We start from the raw sequence: 27709 nt of genomic DNA, 5'->3' as shown, positions 1-27709 counted from the left end.
GTAAACATAAGAACATTCAATTAAACTGATTTCTTGCTCTATAAATGTATATACCAGTTATTTTACAGTTTGAAGAATTAAATAATGCAAGTTACAATGCCACATGTTGAAAGCTGATGATAGAGTTAAAGAGGTAGAGCAATGATACGATGTTTCAGAGAGTGCACTAGTGGTAGTGAGATGAATAAAAAGTCAGGGAGAAAGAAAAGACCGAAGATGTGCATCAGAGAGAAAAGGAAATTCAAAAACAGGCAGACGAGTACAGGCCGTAAACAATGTCAAGGCAAATTGTCACTTGGTACGCTGTGCAAGTGCACTTCTGATGTTGCCTTGTAACTGACTTTCTTTTGTTGTTACTGAGAATAGGAATATAAACTAGGTCAGCTGCTAGGATTGATTCAGTCTTCTTTTAGTTTCTTTTTATGTACCTTTTGTACCTTTTCCTTTACAAGGGTTTGGTTCAGTAAGGGTCTTTTTTTTTCTTCCTTTTTTTCTCTTTTTTTGGCAGGAAGTATCCCATAACTGAAACGGACTGATCTTTTTCTTACGTACTACTTTGGTTTTGCAAAGATGTATCCAAACAAACTACATGACTAATGAAACAATGTTCTGTGCCCTGATGGGACCCGCTGGTATCAGGCTGTAATCCACACACACCTTGTACCACTTGTCAAGCATAGTGGTAGACGGGTGAAGATTTGGGCTCTTCTCTGGACCTGACTTTAACTCCTCATGAGCGGTCATGAGCTGACCATGAAATCCTCCATATACCAAAGTAATCCAAAGTCAAATATGAGGCGATCTGTCTTGACACTAGGCCAATATTGTGTCATGCAGCAAGACAATGATCCCAAGCACGCCAAGACATCTATAATGCTGAAACAGGGATCAATAAAGGAGTTGCAATGATGAGACAAAGCTCAGCGCTTAGCCTGACTGATACCTGAAAGCTCTGCATACACAAAAAAGATCAGTCAAGAACCATTGCAAAGAAGAGTGGGAAAAAAATGATTTCAGAACAATGTGAAACAATCTTTCAGGGGGAAATCTTTGAGATCGATTTTTTAAATCATATCTTGATACATAAAACCCCAGAACTGAAAGACTATGATAACACATATTAAACATGTACTATGTAGTATCATAATAGCTACACATTATAACATGCAATCTAAACTATATGCGCCTTATTACATTGTCCTTTTGTTCTTTATCTTGCTCCCAATTTAAATGAAATTCCTCAGTGTAGTTACTAGTTTCAACATCATGACAGGAACTTTTCAGACTTTTCAGTGTACAATTTGAGGCCAAATCTTCTTTTAGACGTGCTAATAGCAGAGAACCTAAAGAGGTGGCAGTGATGCATTAAGCTCTCAGATGTTTTGTTAATGAAAAATCTAATCAGGAACAGCTGAACACCGTTGACTATAACATCATAGCAACATATATACATGTGTAAACTGAATATGATACTAATATTCGCTACATTGACAGTCCTGACTTGAACCAGGAGAAGCAAACAAACAGTAGAAAGTCTTAATGACTTGTCCTTGAATTCCCTTAATCATTACCTTCTGTAACAACAGACTATACACAACTAATAGTCCAAACAAAATCTCCTCCCTTGCTGTAAATTGCAGATCATTCATTATATTTAAGCAAATGAGAATGAATATCCTCGAGGATCCTCAGCGTTTTCCCTCAAGCTTCAACTTTTCCTCCGTCACACATTTGTGTAAGCAGATTTACGGCGGGCGACAATGCTATTCTCGTCGCGCTTTGATCAGAGTATTACACGGAGAGATGAAAAGTCTTATCCCAACAACAGGCAGATTCCGACTGAGCCAACCCAGAGGAGTACTGGGGAAAAGTAGGACTTCTCCCCTGAGAGGAGGTTTAAGCAGCTGAGCTAAACACAGTGACACTGTATCACCGTCTGACACGAGACAGACGGAGAAATCCTGCGACATTCATGCATGCAGAAACAAATAAGCTTCACTGGGTGTTTACACACAGAGAAAAAAAATCTCTGGCTAGTTTTCAGGAGCTTATGTATGAACACATGAACACAATATATATTCAGTGAAGCGTTTTAAAGCAAGTGTACATTTTCCCAAGGAATCAGGGCAAACGGCCCTTTAAAGAGCAGCCGATGTTCCTGTCTGACACATCTTGACCAATGATCTGCTTTGAAAAGCTGCTGTAACAGTGAAAATGAGCCTGAGCAAGACTCTCAATCCTCTTCTCCAAGTGGATTTTGAGTTTCCGTCACCGTCCTTCACCTTGTTCTCATTCAGTTACAAGTTTACATAGTTTTATCTGTATAGCCTGATGTGAAAGGCTGTACATGTGGAGGATGGTTGTGTCTTTTGCCAAATACAGGGCTGTATTTTATTTTTAATTGAGTCATTATTTTTTCTCTCTGCAAAAGATTACAGAAAAGGAAAAAATAGTTTAAGAGTGTTTAAGTGAATATAAACTGTTTAAATGTTATATTTACAATAAACATTGTGAGAAAGGAATTGCTGAACAAAAAGGAGAAAACGCTGAAGTGCCGTGAATTTTAAAGTAGAAAACCAAATAATTTGGGAAAAGAATAGGATCTCAGTATTCCCAGTGGAAGTAACAGAACCAGTAACAAAGAACAATATTTATTGGTCTGAAAAATCCCCAAGGCACAAAAAGGTATGAAGACAATATATTGCCTGTTAGAGTACAAATGCAGCTGTTTAAAAATGACAAAATTTGAAATATATGGTCAAACAACTAATAGCCAATGACTTCTATAGACTGATAAGTCCCCATCAGGTTGTCAGGGATCTGCACCAGTGTGGCAATGACTCATTAATCTAATCTCATCTAAAACATGCAGGACAGCAGACCTTGGGGACTGGAATTTAAGATCCCCTGGTCTAGGGTTTCTGTTGGTCTTTGAGTTTCTTTTCTTGTGTTTTACTTTGTTCTTTAGGTTTGAATCTTGTGTTTGTGACCTATTTCCTGTTTTATTTTGAAAATCTGTGTCATGTGTATTTAGTTCTTATTTGACTTAGCAAATAGTCGGCTGCATTTATGACTTGACCCCAAAAAAATTCTAACAAAAGGTTTTTCAGTGGATTATTGTAGTACTAGGTGTACTTAATGACATCCTAAAAGTCTACCAAAATCTGACCACCAGAAAGGTGTATTTTTCAAGATGGCAACCAAGGTGGCCAAGAAATCCCAGGTGAATAGGGTAAAATTTTTAACAAACAGATATCATCATGAAACTTCCCCACTTAATTACTTACATGAAGACAAAAAAAAAATTGCATTGGAAGTTTTTTGAAATTGTATGTGTAACTATGCAAATTAGGCGTATCTCATTGAATATGCGCCAATTCGCATAAAGGAACATATATCTTAACATTGGATAAAGCTAGGTTAAAAATTATTGTTTGACCTTATTCACCTATCAGATACAAATTGACACAGGAGATTTTGGAAAACTCTTATCACTCTGCAGGCGGAGCGGAGCAGAGTGCCTGCGGAGGCTCACGGCCTGTTTAACCAAGGAGACTGCCTCCGCGCGCGGTGCTTCCGCTCTGCTTCGGCGTCCGGTGGGTTTACGCTGTTAGAGGTAAAAACTCATTTTGAGAAAATGGCCAATAAAGATAACGATTGTGAATTCTTATATTAGTAATATACAAAAATATACAGACGCAAGTATATATGTAACGATTCACTCGGGTCATGATTCGATTCGATTCACGATTTTTAGCCCACGATAACGATTTTTCATGATTCTTTAAACAAAATTATTAAATGAAAAGAATCCACTGTACTGTATTTTCTCACCTCCTCACTGTTACAGCAATACTGATCGTCGCTGTGTTGCAGTGTTATCAATGCATCAGGTGATGCAAACCTGTGTTGACATAGTCAAAACTGCAGTCAAAGCATCAGAACATCAGACCACAACCTTGATAGGAGAGGATACAGACTTGCTTATTCTTCTGCTCTACTATGCTGAGACAAACAATAGAGACCTCTATTTTCATTCAGATAAGTCCAAAGCTAGTAAAGTGTACAACATCAGAGAGATGAAACAAGTCCTGGGTAGTGAGTTGTGTTCCCAGTTGCTCTTTATTCATGCTTTCACAGGATGTGATACAACTTCCCGCATCTTTAGTGTCGGGAAACAGTCAGCATTCCAGAAACTTGTGAAAAGTGAATCAACCATCCAGTCCTGTTCAAATGTGTTTCTGCTCCCAAATCAGGCAAGGAATGTCATCGAGGACCATGGGAGCAATGCAATGGCAGTGTTTTTTGGCGGCAAGAGTACTGATTCACTTGCTTCTTTGCGCTACAACCTTTTTAGCAAGAAAATTGTTTCTGCTAAGTCATTTGTTACTCCAGAACGTCTCCCTCCTACAGAGTCCTCGACTAAATACCATTGTCAAAGAGTTTATTTCCAGATCATGGTGTGGATGGAAAAGGAGAGTGACATGAACCCAGTGGATTGGGGGTGGAAACTGGAGGGCAATATCTTCCTGCCAGTTATGACCAATAAGACTGCTGCCCCAGAAAGCCTCCTGCAGATGGTCCACTGTAATTGCAAAACCGCCTGCCGAACACAACGGTGCAGTTGCAGAGCATATGGACTACCATGCATGCCCTCTTGTGGACCATGTCAAGTTGAAAACTGTGAGAATCTACAGAATCAACCTTTATGGGAGGAGGAGTGTGACGACGAACTGTGAAAGGAAAAAACTAAAAAAAAAGAAAAAAACATACAAGATAAACAAGAAACAACTGCAGCGAACTTAAAAACATAAAAACAATGAGAAAAAAAGATAAAAATACAAAAAAAACAATGAAAAAAAACATAAAAATACAAAAAAAGAAAAGAAAAAACAACTAGCCTATAGGGGTTAGCGGTACTGAGCCTTCACGTGGCGGCCCTGTTTTGACTAATTTCACAGTACCACACTGTAGTAGTCAATGGATTTTTTTAGACTACAGGTATAAAGAAAGCTCCTGAATACAGGATTAGAAATAGAAGTGAAACTGGAAATCGTACATTTAATATAGATATGTTCATAACCGATTTCATAACCGTTTTATTAAATGTTAAATGTGCATGGCTAATGTCACTATAATTTAAATATTCTAATTAGATGTTTTTATCAAAAAACATGGGGTTTAGCACCAAAAATGCTTGCCTCTGTTCAGGGCTGGACTGGGACAAAAAATCGGCCCGGGCATTTTGAGCCTAGACCGGCCCACCAGGTATTGATGGAAAGAAATTGAAGCCTATGAATGAAAACAAACGTTCTTGTGACACCGCTTGTACACTGTCTTGTTGGTGTGTATGTTCTTGTCTAATAAACCTAAACCTACACCATCCCCCCCAGTCCCGTTATAGATGTACTTAGTACTGTTTCTGAGTAGACCAGCAAACTTGTATGGTAAGCCGTTTTAACATTTAGTAGCTAGACTGGATATGTGTTGCAGATATCTGTAATTCAATTCTTCCTAGTCAAAAAGAACATTTCAGATATCTACAATGATATATTAACCCATTTTAAACAGCAGTATTTCACGCTTTCAGAATGCGTTCCCCCTCTGTTTATCATGAAGGGATGCTCACACATCTTTCAAATTCATACTGCTGACTTCTTTCACCACCACAGATAAGTCCTGTGATTTTCAGGCTGATATCATCATATTTGACCATTTTAAACAGGGGGAATGCAGCCCTGCCTCTGTTTTTTCTAACTAATGACCATGAATTGCCTAAACAGTGGGTTCTTCCAATATATGTATATATATACACAAAGTCTTTGCTGCGATGGCATCACTGTAGGTAAACATTTCTCCAAAAAGATTGATGTATTATTTCACCCACCCACTATTAATCACAGCATTATTCAAATTTAGTGACAATCAGGAATCCAAACACCACTGTCCCTGTCAAAAAAGCAACTTAAATTTGGAGTTGCTAATTTAGTTTTATAGAATATATAAGATATTGAATATGAAATCATCATTCTTCAAATAGTATAAATAATAATATCAACAATAAGCCACGCGCTCTAATGTTGTGACTACTCCAGCCAGAGCTACCTGGGAGATTTGCAAGGCCCTGTGCGGAATGGCTGGGGGGGGCCTTCGCGCGCTCGCTACGCTCACGCGCGCAAAATTTTTTGGGTTTTTCGGGTCGGATCGGGTGTCTATATGCGCAATTTTAACTCTCCAATTAGCAAAATACTGGATAACTTCCCCTGCCTCATCATCATCTCTTGCCTCGACGCGGGGCCCCACGGCTGCTTGAGACCCGGTTGGATCGGTGATTTTTGTAACAAATTTATCAAACGAGCCTTTCAGAGAAGCATTAAACTCTTCCATTTTCTTTAGTTTTTTTTCTTTTTTCATCCCCTGATGGAAATTTCCTGAATCTGTCTCGTTCTCTCGACATTGTGTGACAGTTTGTTCCAACTCCACCCGTCTGGATCAGAGCAGCTTGTGTCTGCGTTTGGTCTGATCAGTTGTGTTGAACAACAGACACGCGCATCATTGCACATATATTTATTGATATGCACAGACTAGTACACATTTAGGTCTGCAATGGAACGTGACTGTTGATATTTATAAGGGAAAAAACGAAAAAAAATGTGAAAAAAGGGGGGGCGCGAGGCCCCTTGGGGCGCGAGGCTTCAGCCCATAACCAATCTAACTCATCATAACCAATCGGCCAGTGGTACCAGTTGTTGTCAGGTAAAAAACAAAACAACATCAAATGGGCCGATGGGCCTGCCCGGGCCAAAAAAAAAAAAATCGGCCAGCCCAAAATCGGGCCGGCCGATGGTGATTTTGGGCCGGCCCGGACCAAAAAAAAAAAAAAAAAAAAAAAAAAATTTTTTTTTTTTTTTTTTTTTTTTTTTTTTGGGCCGGCCCGGCCCAAAATCACCATCGGCCCACCGGGCAAATGCCCGGTATGCCCGATGGCCAGTCCACCCCTGCCTCTGTTAAAGAATAAGGAGCAATGGTTATTTTATGCGAATTGGCGCATATTCAATGAGATACGCCTAATTTGCATAGTTACACATACAATTTCAAAAAACTTCCAATGCAATTTTTTTTTGTCTTCATGTAAGTAATTAAGTGGGGAAGTTTCATGATGATATCTGTTTGTTAAAAATTTTACCCTATTCACCTGGGATTTCTTGGCCACCTTGGTCGCCATCTTGAAAAATACACCTTTCTGGTGGTCAGATTTTGGTAGACTTTTAGGATGTCATTAAGTACACCTAGTACTACAATAATCCACTGAAAAACCTTTTGTTAGAATTTTTTTGGGGTATGATGGTTTTTTTTCATATATCATATGCAGCCGACTAAAAGCACATTAGTCCTGATTGTTTGCACCTGGGTCTCCACAGCCCCTGGGACTATATATGTATTGGCTTGTCTTCTCTGTCCATCAGCATGTCTGCCTGTTCCTGTAGTTACCCCGTGATCTTGTGGATTTTCATTGTTTTCTGTTTGGGTTGTTTTTTTATGTTTATGTTTAGATTCCTGCCAAGTTGTTATAACAAATGACATTTCTACAATCCTGATGACTCAAGAGCTCCTGTATTATGGTCGTCTTCACACCTCAACCTTAACATAGACTCTCAGAAGTAAAGAAAGGGGAGTTAGTTGGCCCCTCAAAATAAAACCTTTGCCAGTTTAAGAAACTCTTGTCTCAACACAAGGCTGCAAATAATTGAAGATGTATGTACTTTGTGTAAAATCATGAAATAATCTGGAGAAATGGGATAATTGCCATGATGTCTACTTAGGGATGCCCCGATACCGTTTTTTTCACACCGAGTACGAGTATTTTAATTTGTGTACTCGCCGATACCTAGTGGAAACCTGTAAAACAGAGGTGAAAATCGAAAAACGATGCCCGAAAGCTTTCCCGGAATTTTAGAAATATGTAAAACATAAATTAATTTTTTTCCTTTTTGTTTTAAGGACTAAAACAGGAAAAGGAATAGATTTCCAAAAACAAAAAGATATATCTTCAAACTGGCCTCATCATGAGTAACACTTAAACCTTCTAGCCTTGAGTATTTCCTATTATGAAAGCACTACAACAACATTTGAATCTTTCTTTCTTCATGAAAGCAACAACTACAAAGTGAATAATGACTGTCCCCCTATCAGCTCTCTGATAGTCCAAATAACCACTTAGGACAATGCGCCCTTTTTGATTATTTAAAGCTGTTTAACATGCTTTCTGTGGCAGTGGAAAAGAAAGAATAAATACTTTTTTGCAAACTTGTGAAAATGGCTTTAACGTTTGACATCCAAACCCCTTTGAAAGTAAAGAGCTTTATGCAGAGCTGCGATGAACTCAAAAGGTACTTCTAGTTATATAACAAAGAGCGGTGAAATGAGCGAGAGGCTGTTTTATATCTATTTTTGAAGTCATTTTAATCAAGCACCTCTAAACCATTGCAGTTTTTTTTATTTCTGCTAGTATTGATTCAACTATGATAAAAATCAATCAACTGTAATAGCATTTTCATTTATATTGCATTGCTTCTGTGTGCTTATATGGACGTATAAGTGTTCAGCCTGTTTTTGAAAATGTCAAAATGCCCAATGAGAACAGCTGGCTGAGCCTGTGTTGATCATTTTAACTCCAACAGTTTTGCAGTCACCCTGCAATGGCTTCATCCCATATAATACCTGTATTGGACCTGACACTGTGATATTATCCCATGCATGAGATCAATTTACAGGCAGGGACTATGAACGTCACTGCATATCATGCCAAGTTGCTTAACACCTGAATGTATGAATTAATTCTCTTTGTAAACTTGAAATGAGTCACTTCTCAAAAGCCATGGTGCCATCTGATTAGAAATGACTGGTATTTGATTTGATATTGATGCATTAATTACTAACAGTTTCTCTCATCACCATCTGGTGCAATGCTGCCATGACATTTAACTGGCAGCTATGTGGTAGGCGTAGGACCATTTCATTTGAAGCCAACACGCGCCCTGGGGGCAGACAGAGATGAATGGAGACGAGTTGCTGCAGGTTTCATCCCTCTAAGGGTTTTCATCATTGTTTCTACAACACAGATATGTGAGCATGATCAAGTATTTGGATATCAGCACACGCAACTTTATGAAAAAACTATCAGACCAAGTCTAGCATATAACTTTTTACAATTATTTTAAAATAGATTGTACGTGTTAACATGCCGATAGGGATTTTTTCTTGTATGAAACAGATTCATTTGGATCACTGCCTAGGTAAGAGCCCATATCTTTGCCAATCTTTTTATAAATTGCCTGAAATTCAGATACTGAACAAACAATTAACTACTGATATTACATTTTTAAATACATGAACACTGCCTCACCTCATGCTCTTATAGTTACATTATTTATTTACTAAGAATTAACATTTTTATGGAGAAAATCCACTTTTCTTGTCTCAAGAGCATATATGTGGATGACAACTCAAAAACTCTGACATAACACAACTCTGGCACTTGGTTTGGGAGTGTTTATATGTGTTAAATTGTCCCATTCGGGATTGGACTTGGATCAGATTTGCTAAGAACTGTGACATCACAGGACAAGCACAGTCTAGTTGTCAAGCATCTACATCCTTTTCCCCCATCATAGAACTTCAAAGGATGCTAAACCAGATGTATTAGGTGGTCTTGTTTCTTGAACTGCAGGTAAACTGACAACCCGCAGTGAATGACTGTGATTTCATAACCGTCCTCGTCCTCAGAAAATGTCCTGACCACTGAATGATCACAATGTCGGAGCCAAACTGCTGTTGAGAAGAGCAACACAAAGAAATGATTTGCACCAGAGCTTAAATTGATTTTTAAAGTCTCCCTGAAGCAAAGCCTCTAGCAAGAAGGCATTCATCAAATTACTAAATGGTGTATTTCTGCAAAAATAATGGCTTGGACTGGGCGCTGGTATGCATTTTATAAACAAGTGATTAATTCTTTTCCCACAGTGGACGACATTCGTCATCTGAGTAACTGTGGTTTAGCCAGAAATAAATAGAAAAATCTAAAGATTTTAGTACTTACAAAAAAACGTTTATCTTCAAACTAGGGGTGCAATGATTAGTCGATGTTGATGAAAAATAATAGTTGCCAACAAATTTATTTGTTGACTGTTCCTGGCAAGAAATAAATAAATAAAAAAAACAGTGAGGCATCACCCTTCATCCATCCATGAATTGCACAGAGTACAACTCCACCATGGCGACAGGAAGCAAAGTTCATTTAAAAGATGTATTTTTAAGTGTCCATCTTTATTGTCTTTTATTTTTAATTAGCACATCCTTTGAACAACCCCTTGCAAAATTTAAAAGCTGAGAACTACATAAGAGCCATTTACCAATTATGAGATTCGTAATCCGATTAGTCGACTTATTGTTTCAATAGTTTATGACTAATCCACTATCAGAATAGTTGTTAGTTGCAGCCCTACTTCGAAAACCTTAAAATACTACATGATGCGAATGAAAGCAGCTGAATATTTAAGAAGCAGCATAACAGAGTATAAAATGGATTGTTTTGACTTAACGTCTGATGCCAAAACATGAAGGCTTTCTCCTTTTAGCTTCAATGACATTAAAGCTTTTCTTTCTTAAATGTGTCCTTGTTGGCGTGACAGTGACACAGTACTGAGAGGAGCGGGTCTCAGGGTGTAAAAGGAAAATTTATTTGCCCTTCTAATTCATCCCTGAGAGAGGCATTCATCGCCATTAGCGTTCATTAACATGAGTTAGTGCTCGTTAGGCAGCGGTGTGCCAGCAGGCATCTGCAGTTTTCAACCAACATTTTTCTTCTGTGTAATGGGACACTGGCTGAATATGAGAGGGGTGGTGGGATTGGGGAAAGGGAGGGAAGGGTGTGCAGAGTCGGGAAGAAGCTAGAAAATCTGTTTCCTAAGGATACTTTTCATCTGTGAGTGAGAGTGAGAGACTGCAACAGTCCCACCGGTGAACAAGTGCATCAATGCAGCAGTAAATCAAAAGGTATAATTATTAAGGATATGAAAAACTTAGCAGCTAAGTGAAATTCAGTGATTTAGTCACTGGTGAACCACAGGTGGGACCCTCAAGCATAGACATATATACATATATATATATATATATATATATATATATATATATATATATATATATATATATATATATATATATATATATATATATATATATATACGTTTTGGCTGCTGCACGACTGAATTTCTCCTCTGGGAGATCAATAAAGTCTTCTATTTTCTATTCTATTCTATTCTATTCTATTCTATTCTAATCTCATGTGCTATATTTTTTTTATGAGATGTTTAGTTTTTAACACATATTTAAGTAAATGTTGTGTAAGAATCAAAATTAGAGCTCTTTAACTCCCATTATTTTATTTTATGTAAAGTTTGTTTGCCCACAAACGTTAAACCTCCAATTAACCAACCTGCGGACAAAGGTAGCCTTCAAATACAGAATAATCTGAAGCTTCAATACATAAAATTCCTATCAGTTAAGATACAATTTAAAAATGTTCCTCATGTGTAAAATACATTTTTCATAGTATCTGCATAAAAAACAAACAACAGGACGCATGAACATACATTCTGAGAATGACGAGCAGTGTTTATGTGGAGTCCTTAAGCGTGGTGGCCGACAGAACATTTTGTTCACACCTATACGTTTTGAACTTTTAACATTTTCAAGAATGCAAATTAAGCTCTGTGAACAGTTTATGCACAAATTATGTCTGTGTAAGTTTTATGATTGAGATCTGATGGTTTTATATGGTTTAAGTACATTTTGCAAAGCATGCAGCTGAGATGGTCTTATCTCTCCAGCTCAGTCTCATTGTTATAGTTGTTGTTTGCCTTGCTGTTTGTGAACACAGAATGAATCGAATCAGACTCAGAACTGATTAACCAGACATCCCATGGAGGAATCATTTGCTGGACTGCACACAAATTTCCCGTCAGGCTCATACTGAATTGTCTTTTTCCTTTTAGGCAGTTGAATCAATAAAGAGAATATGCCTGGACAACTAGCACTGGGCTAATTTGTAAACTGTACTCTAGAAGACAAACTACATTTAAAAATGGAGCCATATCCTCATTCTAAGTCGATCTGGTTGCATCTGTTATACAAACCAGTCATGCATGTGCTCTTGATCACCTTCATCTTTCATCATCTAATCTGTTTTCTGGGCACGAGCTGTCAGAGTGAATGAAGCGTTAACATTTAACAGTCTTTGCTAACAGGCAGACCAGGCGCCGCAGCGGTTAGTTCTGTTTCAGAGCCACGAGACTCACAGGGATGTTGCATGCTCTCGCCATAATGGTTTCCTGCCACACAGAAAAACCATCAAAGTCCTACTTTTTGGGTTATTGAAAAGATGTTTGATGTCATAACATGAGCTGATCACTGTTTACTGAACTGTGCATACCTACTGACTCATAAAAGTTGATCTTAATTACATGCAAAAAACAAATAATCCCACAGGGACTCATAAAATAAAGCTAAAGGAAAATGCTTCCTTCCCCTATTAAATTACAATCGGTGATATGATCTATATAACACTTAGGAATAGTCTTTAAATCAACTCTTTTTAAATATCATCAGAATACTGGAAGGCCATTGGACCCGTCTTAAATGTAGGTTTCAATGGTACATATTCCACACTTTGCCAAAATTTAAGTCTAATGGTTTGCCCCTTTTTTGTAGTCATTGCAGTCCTGTCAGGTTGGATCTATATTCAAGTAATTTCTCCAGTCCATAAAGAAAATAAAGTCTGAACTCACAGCTAAAAATGATGATCCTTAAAAAGTCACCTGCAGTCTCTATACCAAAGGTTTTTAGTCTTAGTTTTCTCTTCTCCAGGTACTTCAAAAAGTGCACTTTTTCCATAAATCAGTCTAGTCATGTCTGAGAAAAGTCCCCTGTCACACTACATGTGGCCATTTAGTTAGTGTGATGAAAACATATTTAACCAGTTTCAGATTTGACTGAAATCTTAAATTGTTCCACATAAATGAACGAACCATGATGTCTGTTCAAGTAACGTGCGGAAGAAGAGTGACGGGTGGCCGGATATAACACAAAACATTTGAAATTAATGAGGAGATTTAAAGTATCAAAAGGGCCCAACCTGTATGTTGTCAAAGGATGTCCTGTTGGTGACGTCGTACAGCAAAAGAAGAGCTGAAAGAAACAAAGTAAAGTTTAAAGCTGAAACACTTTGGCTGAGAGAATTTTCAGCCAATGTTTTATTCAGCCTTAAACTTGAATGCTCAACTCCATTTTGGTTTAAATTGGAAAGCAATCACTTTTATTCTTGACGGCGGAAGGACGTTTAAGAAGCAGTTCAAGGGAGAGGAAAATGAAATGGACTGTCAGCTGTAAAATAAAGCTCAGCTCTGCACGATTTGTCAAGGAGCTGTTTTCAATCATTTGCTGTTTTTCAGACACTTAGTGGTTAGTGGAGGACACAGAAAGTAATACTGCTGCAAGTGTTGCTTTACCTGTGTGACGGTCCAACTATGTTTATGTTTTTGTTTCTGGTGCAAAAGCACTTAGTTATGACTAACTTCATGGATACACTTAAAAAGTGAAACTTCCTTCAAGTGACTGTTTCACTTGACTGTTTCACGCTTCACGTGACTGAAGTTTGAATGACAGAAATGCAGCAGGCGCAGAAACAGAGAGACTTGTAAGAGATGAAGGAAGATCAGACGTGGAAATGAAAAGTCAAACGGGGAAAGAAAAGCGGAACTGCAGCACTATTGAAGGGACCAGGAAGGGGAAAAAAAATGAAAAGGGTGGAAGAACATGGAGACAAATGTGTCTTTGATTAACATTTTCTTCCTCAGTAATATCATTTTCTCAGACTCATCCTGGATAGCTTAAATTGCCTTACAATTTCCTTTTCAAATGAGGCTTGGATCTTTTCCAGGGAAATAAACATTTTATTGGGAAGCGTGAAGTAAACACAATCTCAGTCACTTTCTTACTATTATTATTATTATTATTATTATTATTATTATTATTCTTATTATTATTATTGTTGTTATAATTATTAATTCAAGAGCCTCGGAAAATATGTAACCTGTTTGTTTATGTTAATCTTCCTTGGTTAAAGCAAAGCAGAAAGAAAAACTTAGTAATCCTTTGAAATATCAAAAAGCTTTCAATTACAGACTTTTACTTTTTACTGTTTATGCTACAACATTTCCATGACTCATTGTATTAATTAATAATTCTAATGAAGCTTGTGTGTCAAGAACAAGTCTGTTTTATTTGGGATGAGCCTTTTTTCCCTGGTTTTGTCGGATGATTCAACATTCAGACCATCAAATAGATAGTTTATAAAAGACAATGAAAAGGGGAAAAATATCCAAAGCTAAATGGCTAACTGGCTCACATTTTAACCTAACAAATAACCATCTTCTGAATGTTCATAAACACATCCTAATGTCCCTGGGCAGACAGCCATACACCCATTTGAGATGACAAAAACGAAAGCCTGTGAAAAATACGAGGCACGTGGGTAAACTGTGAGTACATAAACCATCTCAATGGTGTCACACAGGGTGGCTGGAACGGTTTCCTCACAGTATTCCCATTTTAATGGTTTGTTTATTCTTCATCTTTTCACTTCTTTCGTTCTGCTGTTTTCCACCTGTATAGTACATGTTAAACTACTTTTCTTTTTTTTTTTTAGACCTTAGTCTAAGGTGAAAATAATTACATAATTTTGCACAGCGCTGAAAAATACCTGATGACTGTCTGCACTTTCTCCCACACACCAGATATCCCGCCTATTCGCCGCCTTCTAAAGTAATGTCATCGCTTGAATTGTGGTCCAACTAATTTCGAGTCCCTGCATCCTCCTACACTCACTGCTTTGCACTTTGGCTTCACACACCGTGCCTGCAGCTCTGCTTTCACCCCCCCAAAAATGTAACAGCAGTGAAAGTTGGCTTTGTCTCCATCTTGTCTGCACAGAGAAACATGTCTGATTGGATTTTAAGCATTATAATAAATATTTTTGAAATGAAGTCAAAAGCAGATAAAAACAAGTTTGGTTTTAAAAAAGGCCGCCAGCATTGTACCGGTACTGCCGACCTCCAGAAAATGTGGATTTCAGTTATAAAGAAAGCATGCTAACAAAACTTTAGTGTGCTCTCACGAAAACACCACATGGCAGTTACTTCACTTTCAGCACTCATATTTTAAAATTGTTTACAATGAGACATAATATTAGTATTTTTTTGGTGCAAATACTAAGCAGGCAGACAGGGAGGAAGGCAGGGAGTTCAAAATCAATATGTTCAGAAACACAGAGATAGGGGAACTGCTGCACCAGGGCCCCTGCACACAATACCTTCAAAACTCTGACACAAAGATGAGTTTGTTCAGGTTAAACTAGGTAACCCAGAATCAGTTTCCAGCACAGCAATACTTAAAAGCAACAGGAGTGGAGAACCTCTTCAAGGGGTCCTTAAAATAAATTACAGTCTTTAAAGGAGCCTTTTTGGTTAAATGACAGTCTTTAAAGGAGCCTTTTTAGTTAAAATGAGCCTTTTTAGTTAGTAAAAAAGTTAAATTGATCACCAATAAACTCCATAATTCAAAATCTTATCCTGAATATGTTTTTATGCATTAATACTTGAGATGATTTTACTCAAGCGACTAGAACAGACAGAAAAGAAGGTGATGAACATTTCAAAAGGTCTGAATTGGCTCTGAAGACAATCTTGTTAATGCTTCACATGAATAATGGAAAAGCACTTGAAAGTCCAGACGCAGATGTGTTGGGCTAAACCCAGAGATGTGTGTTATGGCTTTCAGAGATAGACATCTTTCCGGGCATCGAGCCTGAAACTGGCCCTGTTGAAAGTTCTGCTGGGTCCCATTCCCGCAGAAAATGGAAACAATTGTGTGAAATAAATCCTGCTGACCACCAAACCACGACAATAATGAGGAAAATGAACACGCAAAGGATGTATATGTGTTCATAAACACATGTAGATGGTTACCACACATGACACAAGTTGTGTTATTGTCACATCATTTACACAGATGCACAAATCCAGACGGTAGACGTTTCCCTCGACTGCACAAGATAAACAGAACACATTCTCTATATTTATGAGAGCAGCCTATAATTACACACATCAACAAGGGATGAATGTTGGGAGCACAGTTACCATTTAACCTCTAGAGAAAAGTTATTTTGGCTCAGAAAAGTGTGAGTAAAATCCTCCAGTTTTAGCCTGTAACCGAAAGCTTTTAACATGAAGCTCTTGTTCAGTAAATATTTATTTGCTTGACATTACGTTGCAGAGAAAATGAGCCCACTGAGATGGTTGGTCATCAGAAAACTACGATTGCACTTTGAGTTGCATTTGGATGGTGAAGTTCACAAAAATCTTATGTTATTTGTACATCCCACACAACTTTATAAACTCTGATTGAAGCTTTTCCTGGAGGTACATCTGATTTTTGTGTCAGCCTAGTCTGAACCCTATAGACAGTTACTAGTAAAAGGTTTCAAAATGAACCTGCATGCTCTATGACATGAAGAGGAATTCACGGACGGTGTACACAAAGTCACACACAAGCAAAAACCTAGACTCTTGAGAGATGAGTGATTACAGATCATCCAGGGAGTCCCTGAATCCTGAATGTGCTGTTTTTTCTGTCCTTGGAGAAGAGCTCGTAAATCTTCCTAAATAGAGCAGACTGGAAGAAAAACCTTGGACTTGCAAGGCCTAAACCTTTGTTTGGATGGTTTGGAAATCACAATGCAGATATTACTGATCATAGCATACAACAACAGTTTAATGACAATAGTTAAGTGTAAATCAGTGGCAGAGTTATGATGGAAATCTTTAATATTGTATGTATAAGTGTCTCACCATGAGCATCACGATAGTAGGCATGTGTGACACTGCGGAAGCGCTCCTGTCCAGCTGTGTCCCAGATCTGCAGACGACAGAAAAGTAATCACTGGATTGGTATGAAATACGAGAAAAGTTACTATATGTTGAATGTTGCTGTCAGTCAGCTGGATGATAAACCCTGACATAAAGACTGGAATATAACTACTGCCTTGTTATCTAAGCCCTGACAGAGATTTGCATTTAAACTTAGTCAATTCAATCCAACTTTATTTATTTATTTCATCTCAAGGCACTTCAAGAAGACAGTTCACTTGTTCCAAATTACTCCGTTTACAAATTACTACTCAGATTACTACAACGCCAATAAAATAACAATAACGGTAATAATGATTGCCTTGCTAAGGAAACCAACACATTGCATCAAAACTGCATTGTTGTGTTCAGTATGATTATGGATTCTCGGAAACACATTCAAAGGAAAACAACGGCATCTCAGAATGTAGTTTTTATACCCATCTAAGAGATACTAGCAAAATACTGTATTTCAAATCTGTTTTGATCTCAATTTCATAGTGAAAATGTTTTTCTCTTCCAGTAAATTCACATCTCCTTGCTGTATTGATCTGCCTGCTGCGTCTGGCTGAGGCAGAGTAGAGAAGCTTGACAAATGTGCAGCTCCTTTTGTGTCTTTATTATACAAACAGAGTCCTAGCTTGTAGTGTGGGGACCCCTCAGTGGCTAGAGGCCATATGCATTTCCATAGCCTGAATATAGCAACATTTGGTTCTAAATATTTGTATTTATATATTGTAGGTTATTTGTGCCTTAAATGTGGATATACTGTATTTTTATGTTTCACTGTTCTTTTCCTGCAACTGAACTCGGCTTTATGAACTGTCAATTATTTTATGAATTAACATATTATTGTATTCACAAGAAAAAAACAAGCAATGTTAATGTAACAGCTTGTTGATGTGAACTGCATCCTTACTCGGTTTCTCCTTTAGTTGTTTTTCACTAGTTTTGTTCAGAACCTGCAGTACAACTTGTAAAAGACTTTGTCATTTACATAAAGCTTTTATTCTTTAAATTAAAAATTAAAGCACGTACCTGGAGCTTCACCTTGATGCCATCAATATTCAGGACTTTGTTCTGGAAAATGAAAGCAAGAAATGTGCTCAGGTTTCAGTTGCTAAATTGAAACAGTCTTCCTAACTAGCAAAAACTTTTTCAAGCAGCAGAAGAAAACCACTTGTGATGTTTGTGTTTGTGGTCTGAGCAGCCTCTTCGTCTCATGTAAAGTTTCCTCTCCACTCTCCATCAAAATTGCATGTCTGAACCTCATTTTGGAGCCTTTTGATGAAGCTTCGCCTCTTTTCTCTGGAGGATTAATCCCCTCTGTCCTGCCCCACGCCTTCTGTGAGTCCTGTGGGAACTTTCCTCTGATCTCTGCTGCAGTCTGCTCAGCGTCAGACAAATGGATCTGTAGTATCAGGTCTGAGGATGGTGTCGCATTTAAACATTGCATTGAAAGTTGCGTGCCAAAAAAAGGTGGAACGTTCTGCCGTTAAATTTACTTCCCAGCCCAGATGTTGACAGGGCCTGGCTCAAATTAACAGTGTAACTATCTTGAATTATAACTCCTCTTTCCTGATATGTATACTTATTTAACTCTTTAAATTGTGATTTATATAAACAATTAATTGTCAAATGTGATCCCATTTTTACACCAGACTGATAAGAGAGACTTCACTGACAAATAAATCAGCTTAAGCATTCTTTGTGTCCTCCTTTTTCCTCCAACTCGCTGATTTTGGCTATGAACAATCTAGCAGGTCTTCAGTTGCATCCTCAGTGTTAACAGTGTGTCAATTGTATAAATATTAGATGTTATGTTGGATGTAACTGCCAGTTGTTTAATATTTACACAATTCCTGTCAACAGATGACTGTAGTTGGTTCTACATGGTGAAAGATATTGGGCATCATGTACTGTAAGAAAATATTTTTGCTCATATCTATGAATACGTTCTGACTGAGGCAACACCTGATGAAGTGGAAGGAAGAGGCACCAGCAGGGCTGTAAATGAGATCAGAACACTAACGTGCTCAGAAACATTAAAGGTGCAAAATCAAATCAGTGTTGGGGAAGCGTTGCCTTTATCAGAAACTTGCTGTTTCTACAATTAAAAAATATTACAATCACAATATTTGATGGTGTAGACTCTCAGTAATCCAGGTCATGGGGAATTCTGAAAGGCTAAAATCCAGGTACAGTAACCAGACTTCCTTTCCCTCATTAAAGAACAAAGAAAAGGAAGTGCAGTTGCCGTGATATAAGCATTATAGGAACTGACACTTATTTTCAAGACAAAATGTCCATAAAAAAGACAAAACATCAAGGAAAACATGTTATGAAATTCAAATGACTAAAATCAACACAGTTCCAGACAGAAATACTTATAAATGTTTACAAAAATACTCTTCTTGAACATGTGAGGAACCACACTTTTGTCACTATAGCCTACTGCATTCCCATTTTTCTACAAGCTCATATTTGAAGAAACGACTAGGCCAAAATGTTCTCCTGTATCCCAGTATGCCAATGTGAATTACATCACCTGGTGCCACGGCAACACTCTAAAGCCCCCCCAACCATCATCCCCTGGGATATTCTTGAGCACTGCTGTTGACCTTCTAATTCCCTGATCCCTGAAGAGAGACAGAAGATATTCAACCCTGACAAAATGCTGCTGATCTTCCAGCGGATCACAGACACAAATATGGTCTTTGTTGACGTGTTCAGCGGATCTAACGCCCCAAGAGTCACAAAAGGAAAACGGCATGCATATTCATTGAAGGAAGTCAAGCTGCAAGCTAGTTTATAAGTGCGGCCTGATAGGAATCAGAGTCTCCAAAGACAATCTCCTTGTTGTTGCTAAAAACAAGCAGAACGTGCTTAGAGGCTTCATAAATATTTAGCATCCCAGAAAAAGACTTTGAGGATGTTGGGTGCTTGGTCCAGCTCGACTGCTCTGATTATACAGCTGAATTTGTTAAGAGGAAACACTTTAAATCAAACAGAGCATAACACTGACTTAATGATCATCGAAAGATCGGATTAAGCAGGAGGAAATATATGTACCCGAGCAGCTTATCCAAGCCAGTCTCCTGTGGTGGGATGAAGAATGAAGGTATTGCAGATTAAATAGTGGCAATCACACTTCCACCAACACTTTCTTCAAATAGTTTCAGAACTTTCCGAGCCATGAGATTTTACAGGCTGACACAGCTCTCTTGGTCTGTGTACTTCCAATTTGTTCAGCGAAAGCATCACTTTCAGGTCGGTTTCATTCTCTGAGATGCAGCAAACTCCTCTTATAAAGGCGATGTAAGCCATTTAATACTCCTCACCACTCAAAGGTACACGACTGAAAACATACACTCAGAATCACACGAACAGCACTTCGCGGGGGACATAAATTACAATATGAAGAGCTTTCAGAGGGGCTCGTAAAGTGTGAACTAATAAAAGATTCATGGCTGCAGCATGGGGAAACTAACAGGAGCATAACATTCACAAAAAGCTTAGGTATGGCACAAATTAATAATACTGACAAGAATCATGATAAAGAGACCACGCAGTGCCTTTCCTCGCTTTCTTTGTTTCAGCTTTATTGGAGCTTAACAAGCGAATTTCGGGAGCAGGACCACGCCTCAACCACGCCTCCTCCGGCACCACGCCTCTTCCGGCACCACGCCTCTTCCGGCAAACCTTCAAATACCAGCCTAACCCCTCAGTTCATCTTCGCTCTCGTCTCTGCACCCCTCCCCCCCACCCCCTTTCTCTTCTCCTTCTTCCCTCTCTTTCTCTACCTCATAGATTCCTAGGGGGTTCGTCGTTGCCCGGGCGCTGCGGCGGATTCCCTACCAGCTTCCCCACAACGCATCGACTGATCCATAGATCATCATCATCGCCATCGTCATTGTCATCGTCATCATCATCACCATCGTCATCATCTTCGTATCAATAAATCATTTAAACGTATCCTGTTGATGGCGTGGTCCTTGCTAGTGAAACACATTATTTGTTGCCTGAACTCAACACACAAGTCAGAAATCAAAGCACCTGCGCTACAAGGTAAAGAACTTAAAGCAAGGAGTAAAGTTTCCAGCTGTCAGGGTCATGTGCATAGACATATGTATGCTTCTTTATTCTCCCTGTCTGCTTCGGAGACTGAACACTGTTGTAGAAATGTCAATATTTGCCTGAATTTTGCGTTAAAGCTTTTAATGCGTACAAAGCTACGTGGAGCCAGACAATGACGGGTCTGAAGCCTTTCAGCGCCATTAGGGATATTTGTTATGAATAAACTGTATGAATATTTAGGTGTTTTTTTTTGTTTTTTTTTAAATATTTTTATCCCATTTTTCCCATTTTTTCATCACCCAGTGCTCCTACCTAAGTGACAGTCCTGGGCATTGCCATCCTCTACCAACCCCGGGAGGGCCCTGCACTGGCGAAAACCTTTGGCAAAAACGTTTCCCTTATTAAGCATTCATTTTTGTGATTCTGTACGTTTTTCGATTAAGTGAGCTTACGTATGTGTAACACAAGAATACAAGCTCCCTGATGGTCGTGAACACAATGTGTTATATTTGTAGAGCAGAGCCTTTCTAATGAAATACCAGTGAAGCAAACAGGCTCACCTTTGAATTTTAAGAGATAAGATATTCATTTTTTTCCCCCTATGGGAATTAATTATTCCTAGACTGGCTGTTATTTAAAGGTATTGGGTCTTCTCTCCTGGAGACTCTGAACATGCTCGCTCAGCATTTTCAAATGCTAGAGATAGCATGATAAATCAGATTACACCACATTCACATGTGTTGTAAACGTAATAAAACTGGGATTCATTCGCTGATGATCTAAACATGCTGAGCCTGCACCATTTGAAGGAGGCCATGGTTGCTGAGGCAACCATGTTACCATGCTGTATTTTATTTGGAAAGTAGATAATTTGCCACAATAATTGAAGAAAATCAGATTTTACTTTATTTATTTATCTACTTGTTTTGTTCACTGACAAAGGAAACTCTGGTTTGCTAAAATGTGTTATCGCAGGAACCTGTTAATGACATTGGATGATAGACTAATTGAGACAGTTGGAGGCAGTTGGGCCCTTTTAGACCGCTACCTGCATCAAAGGAGAGAAAAGCGGCTAGTAAGTAGTTCTAGTTATTTGAAGCATAACCTGATTAGGAAGGATCGGTCGTGCACAATGTCAAATGCCTTTACATCAGACATTTTTTGAGGATTTAAAACTTTCCAATCTGACAACCTAGTCTGTTCCAAGAGGTAGTTGTACTGATTTACCTGAATAATTTTGCTATTTTTACATGATTCCATTTGTTCAGATTTAAAGATCCCCCTTGGACAAAGGAAAAGAAGAAAATCTCTCTTGTGTTTGATCGTTCACCTGTGACCCGTAGCAACATTTTCACACCAACATAGAGACAGTGGGATTAAAGCACTCCCTCAGGCAGCTCTCGAACACAAACCGAATTTGTGATGCTGCATCATCGAATCATTATTCAGCTGAATGCAGTGAGAGGGTGCCTTGACCCCTTTGAATGTTCCTCCCCAGGATCGTTCACACCCTGGAATGATAAAAATGGAAATGGCCTTACCGCAGCACATTCTTGTGTGTGTGTGCTGTGACCATCTGGATGAATAATCCTCTAGCCGAATCACAGGAGAGGACTGGCTGAAAGAGCTGCTGGCTGGAGCTCAATATTTTCATCATAGACTTAACTATGAATATATGCATTCACAGTATAAACTACCTTCACTGTAAAGGATGCAAAGGTCCACGAAAAATCTATGGAAATTGTATGGCCACACTAAAAACATTCTCATCTTCTCATTTTCTCATTTTCTCCCCGATGCCCTCCTGCTCCTGTCTCTCGCAGGAAGAATTTTCTTTTCATTCAAAATCCTCAATGACCACTTCAAAGAATGTGCAAAAGTTGGTGTTTATTGCACGTTTCCCAGCTAGTCTGACACACTCTCAGTAAATCAAGCAGCTTTTGATAAATGATAAAAGAAGATGTGTCATTTAAAATCAGATGTTACAACAGTTAAAATAATCAGAACAATCTTTCAGAAGGTCCACATTTCACTCTTCACAAGTCTGTTAACTGATGCTGAATCAAACATAGTCTTAAAAACTGTTTAGTCAAATCACTTTACATTTTCCATGACAGAGCTCTGTAAAGAACCACAACTTCAACTCCAGAAGTTATGAAGAATGTAAATTAACGCTAAACATTTATGCCAATTTTAAAATGATGCTACCTTTTGAAGCACATTTGAAAATGTCAGAATTGTTTTTCACCACTTTGGTTTAATTTTTAAATGCCGAACATTTTATCTTATCCTACTTGACCCTTGTGCTAAAGCTGATGAAGCGATTCAAGGTCCTTGAGCTGCATTTGGCAAGTTTGACCGAGTGTTTTCAGTGTGTAACAGGGCTGGATTACAGATCATTAGGGATGGGAATTGATAAGATTTTTCGAATTCCGATTCCATTTTCGATTCTGTTTAACGATTCGATTCTTTATCGATTCTCATTTGGAAAAAAGGAGAACAGGCGGGTCGATTTGCATCAACTTTGTTTTATATCTTTGAACAAAAAAATCCAAGTGAGTTCTTAAGACGCCCCCAGCCTTGGTCTCCTCGATGGTGTGCCAGGGGGGCCCCACAGAATTATTTGTAATATAAAATATGTATTTAATATTGAATAATAATAATAATAATAATAATAATAAAATAAATATTCTTCTTTTATTCTCTAATAAAATTAATATTCTCGTAACATGTTCAACACCACACACTTAGTCACTGCTTGGTGACATTCATCTATTCTGGCCTGGGTCATACTCTTCCCTGCCTTGATGAAAGGAAAAGCTAGCGGCAGGGGCGCCTCCAAAGATTTTTCATAGGGGGGGGCCAGATGGGGCCACTTAAATTCTTGGGGTGGACACCAAAACTAAAAGCCATCATTACAGGATTGCATTATACTGTTGTACTATACAGGCTCCGAAATACTTAAAGAAACGGCTACTGATATGCATTTGGCCCAAATGATTTGGGATGAAACGCATAACTGACGATAGAATCTATGTGACCGGCAAGTGTTGTTTTTTTTTTTTATTGAGGCAAATGGGGTGGCCATTGGGGTGGCCAGCAAATTTGTAGGGGGGGCCGTGGCCCCCCTGGCCACCCCCTGGTGGCGCCACTGGCTAGCGCTAGACTGCTCTTTAACTTCTTCCATAGATAAGGTGACGAACTGCAGCTGTCCGCCGGAGCGCCCCACTCGTCCTCATGGTCGAGCGTGCGGCTCTTCCTGCCAAAAAAAGGCAAACGACTCCAAGGAATTGAAACACTGGGAACCGGTTCTCAACAAGAACCGGTTCTCGATTCCCATCCCTACAGATCATGCCAGTCAAAAACAAACAGCTGCAGTGATGTGATACATGCAGAACGTGCCCTGGATAATTTTGCCAAAAATAAGAAAGATTTTGCCCATAAAGGACATTTCTGTAAGGCGATGGACATGTGTATCATGTTCAGTATTAAAGGTAGCTTCACAGATGCAACTTTCCTACGTACTTACTTACGCACCATCACTGATCCTGACTGCTGATAGCAAGCTACTTGAGTCCTACTCTTTTTATGAGGAAGATGCAACAATGATTTAATAAAGAAATCAAATTTTAGATTCATAAGACAACAGGGCAGTTTTCAGCTTCTCCTCAGTCCATCTTAAGGAAGCACATTTCTATCTTGCAAGTCTTTTCCTTTTTAGCGTGACTGAGTTTTAACATCTATCAGTCGGCACAGAGAAGAGCTGATAACACACAGAAAGTCGAATTGTTGCCTTGGCTTAATCTGATCGATATCGAAGTTTTAAAAGCCATGTATACATCTTAGTTTGGCTGTAGTCAAACCAAACTGAAGATCTTGAGATCGAGCTTTTAATGCCAGATAATGCGGTCCTAATCCAAGTTATTTCGGCATGTATATTCATGCTGTATTGAGCTACTGACTGCCCCAGGACCCTTCTGGAAGTGATGAGCTGCAGTGGTGGGAATAATAACAGTCATGGCATCACAACAACATGGTAACAGAAGAAGAAGAGGGAGGTTTCGCCTGCATCTTGACTGCAACATGATTAGGCTTAGTATGTATGGCATTTACAGAGCTGCTGCATCGTTAGCATCCATTTGTTTGCATGTTGTTGTCCTCCTTCGCACTTGTTTACCAATTGTACCGGAAGAACGCCGAAGAGAAAGTGAAAGTAATCTGATCATTGGATTTGCTGCACCCTCTTCACCAGGGTGCACTTCTTATAAGCTATTCATAAAACTTCATAATCATCATTTCTCAGGTACAGTTAAAGGTAGGGTCCCTGATATTGGAGAGCTAGCAAGATTTGAAAGTGGCACCTCCTCTAAGCCCCGCCCCCTCCTCCCCCTCCCATCAGCGCTCCGTCCAAAGCCACGCCCCCACAAACTTTGGGGAACGCGCATTTGCAGGAGTCGAGTTTTCCAGGACATTTTGGACAGCACATTTTCAACAAAACTACCTCATGTCTCATTCACCTGTAAGTGAGGCTGGTTTTAGGGGGGGGCAGGGGTGGGCTGTGCCCACCCAAACGTGCATCCTGCCCACCCAATCAAAGTTATGGGGATCCTTTATTTTTTTATGATTTTATTTTTTTATAAATATAAAAAAATATCACAGAATATCTGTACCGTTTCTGATTGGGTGTGCTCTGCGCATCATTTTTAGACACAACAATGAACGCATACCGCAAAAGTGGACCCCAAGTCCCAGCAAAATGAGCAGAGCAGAGAAGTTCAGAACAGCAGACAGAGCACACACTGAAGGCTGATTTATGGTTCTGCGTTACACCAACGCAGAATGAAGGCGTCGCCGCGTACCCTACGCCGTAGGCTAAGGCGTAGCCCTACGGCGTAGCCGTGGCAATAGAGCCTGCAGCGCACCGCCAACCGCTCTCCGCTCTCCGCTCTCCACTCTCCACTCTCCGCTCTCGCCGGGATGGAGGCATCTCCATCCCCACGGACCCCCATACTGCTTCCGAGCCGGAGCTGCTGCGGCTCTTCAGTGCGGCTGCACGTGTCCCCGCGGGCTGCTGCTGCTGGACGGAGAGTCCTGCAGTAGCTGCGCCCGGACCGACGGCTCTGCTCCCCGCTCTCACACACAGCAGGGACCGAGCCACTCTGGAAATAACTACATACTGGGGGTCCGTGGCAGAGGGGAGGGGGGGGTTACACTGGGACACTGTGAGCCCAGGACGATCCGTGGGAAGTGGACACGGGGGCTGGAAGCGAGTGCGCGCTTGGGACGGAGGGGGGCGTGGGCAGGACTTAAAATTAAAGCATCTGATTGGTTCTTTTCCCCCTGCCAAGCCTCTGGTCCGCAAAAAAACATATTGGTTCGAGTTTTTACAGGATTAAAGCTGTCAGAGAGGTCGGATGTTTTTCTTTCCTTTTTCTGAACACATTATTCACTGGCTACTCTCAGGATGGAAGGACCATTTCACCCAGTATAACAATAAATGTTTTTGAATACGATCACAGACTATACCTTTAATATAGCATGATGTCAAGTTTGGTGGATATAAACACAGGGGAGTTGGATAAATCTACTCTGTTCTGGGTCTGTGACATCACAGGACCCAATGAATCTGACCAGCTCACACGACATATTTTTCCTCTTGCAGCAGGTGACCATAAAGTGACTCTTTTGTATTATGTTTAAGTTTTTGATTTATATAATATATATATTTATATATAAGATATGTGCTCAAGCAAAAAACAATGTGTATTTTTGACAGAAAATAGCTTTTAATCATTACATCCTGAATCGTGTATTGCTTAAAGTGTCACGACTTGGGGTAAGGTGTGGACCCAAACGCAGGAGAGCAGGAGGCGGGGGGCAGGAGTCGGCAAAATATAGGATTTATTTAACAAAAGGGAAAAACAAAGCGCTGCAGAGCAGGATCAAAACAAACTAAACGGGGATCAAAATCTTGGGGAGGAAGACCGTGGCAGGAAACATGAGGAACAAAACAGTACGGTCCGACAGGGAACAAGGGAATGACAAGACCAGATATACTCAGGGGATAACGAGACATGACGAGGCACAGGTGCAGACAATCAGGGCAGATGGGACACAGGCGGGGCAAAACAGAAACTGAAAGCTGGGGGGAATGTCAAACCTTGACATAAAGAAACTACATTTATGAACAGCCATCCATCCATCCATTATCTATATCCGCTATATCCTTTTCAGGTTCACAGGGGTCTGCTGGAACCTATCCCACTAATTTTCCAGCGAGAGGCAGGGGTTCACCCTGGACAGGTCACCAGATTTATGAACATAAGTCTGTAATCTGATTAACATCAATGTTTATATAAATCAGTTTTAAAAGAAACCTTACTTCTTTCTAAGTGTTTTTTTTCCCATTGGAACATTTGCAGATGCGAATGTGAATTTATATTTTTTATATATTAGCAGTTGTTTCATACATGAAAATACTGTTAAAAAAATCTTTGTGATAACTTTTGAACAATAATTCTTACAACGTTCTTGAAAACCATCCGTTCTTGATTACCCTTACCCGTACCTATTTTTATTTCACCATGTGTCTCAGGATTTGTGCAAAATTG

The 27709-nt window shown here is 39.3% G+C and overlaps 1 protein-coding gene across 2 annotated transcripts in view; it reads right to left on the bottom strand.

The window, feature by feature from the left end:
• The window catches only part of LOC133421870 (ras-related protein Rab-26-like), a 61263-nt gene that overhangs the window by 12690 nt on the left and 20864 nt on the right, over window positions 1-27709 (bottom strand). The window contains exons 3-5 of one of the 2 annotated variants that reach the window (XM_061711658.1): window positions 18060-18101; window positions 16965-17031; window positions 13193-13245 (exon numbers count right to left, since the gene is read on the bottom strand). In XM_061711658.1, coding sequence (XP_061567642.1) covers window positions 13193-13245; window positions 16965-17031; window positions 18060-18101 — 162 coding nt within the window. The remainder of the gene's footprint in view (window positions 1-13192; window positions 13246-16964; window positions 17032-18059; window positions 18102-27709) is intronic. The other variant, XM_061711659.1, reaches the window with a different exon arrangement.

The sequence above is a fragment of the Cololabis saira genome, chromosome 21 (genome assembly GCF_033807715.1).
Source record: "Cololabis saira isolate AMF1-May2022 chromosome 21, fColSai1.1, whole genome shotgun sequence".
NCBI lineage: Eukaryota > Metazoa > Chordata > Actinopteri > Beloniformes > Belonidae > Cololabis > Cololabis saira.
The sequence above is the reverse complement of the archived record's forward strand: the minus strand, read 5'-3'. Positions and strand labels throughout refer to the sequence as shown.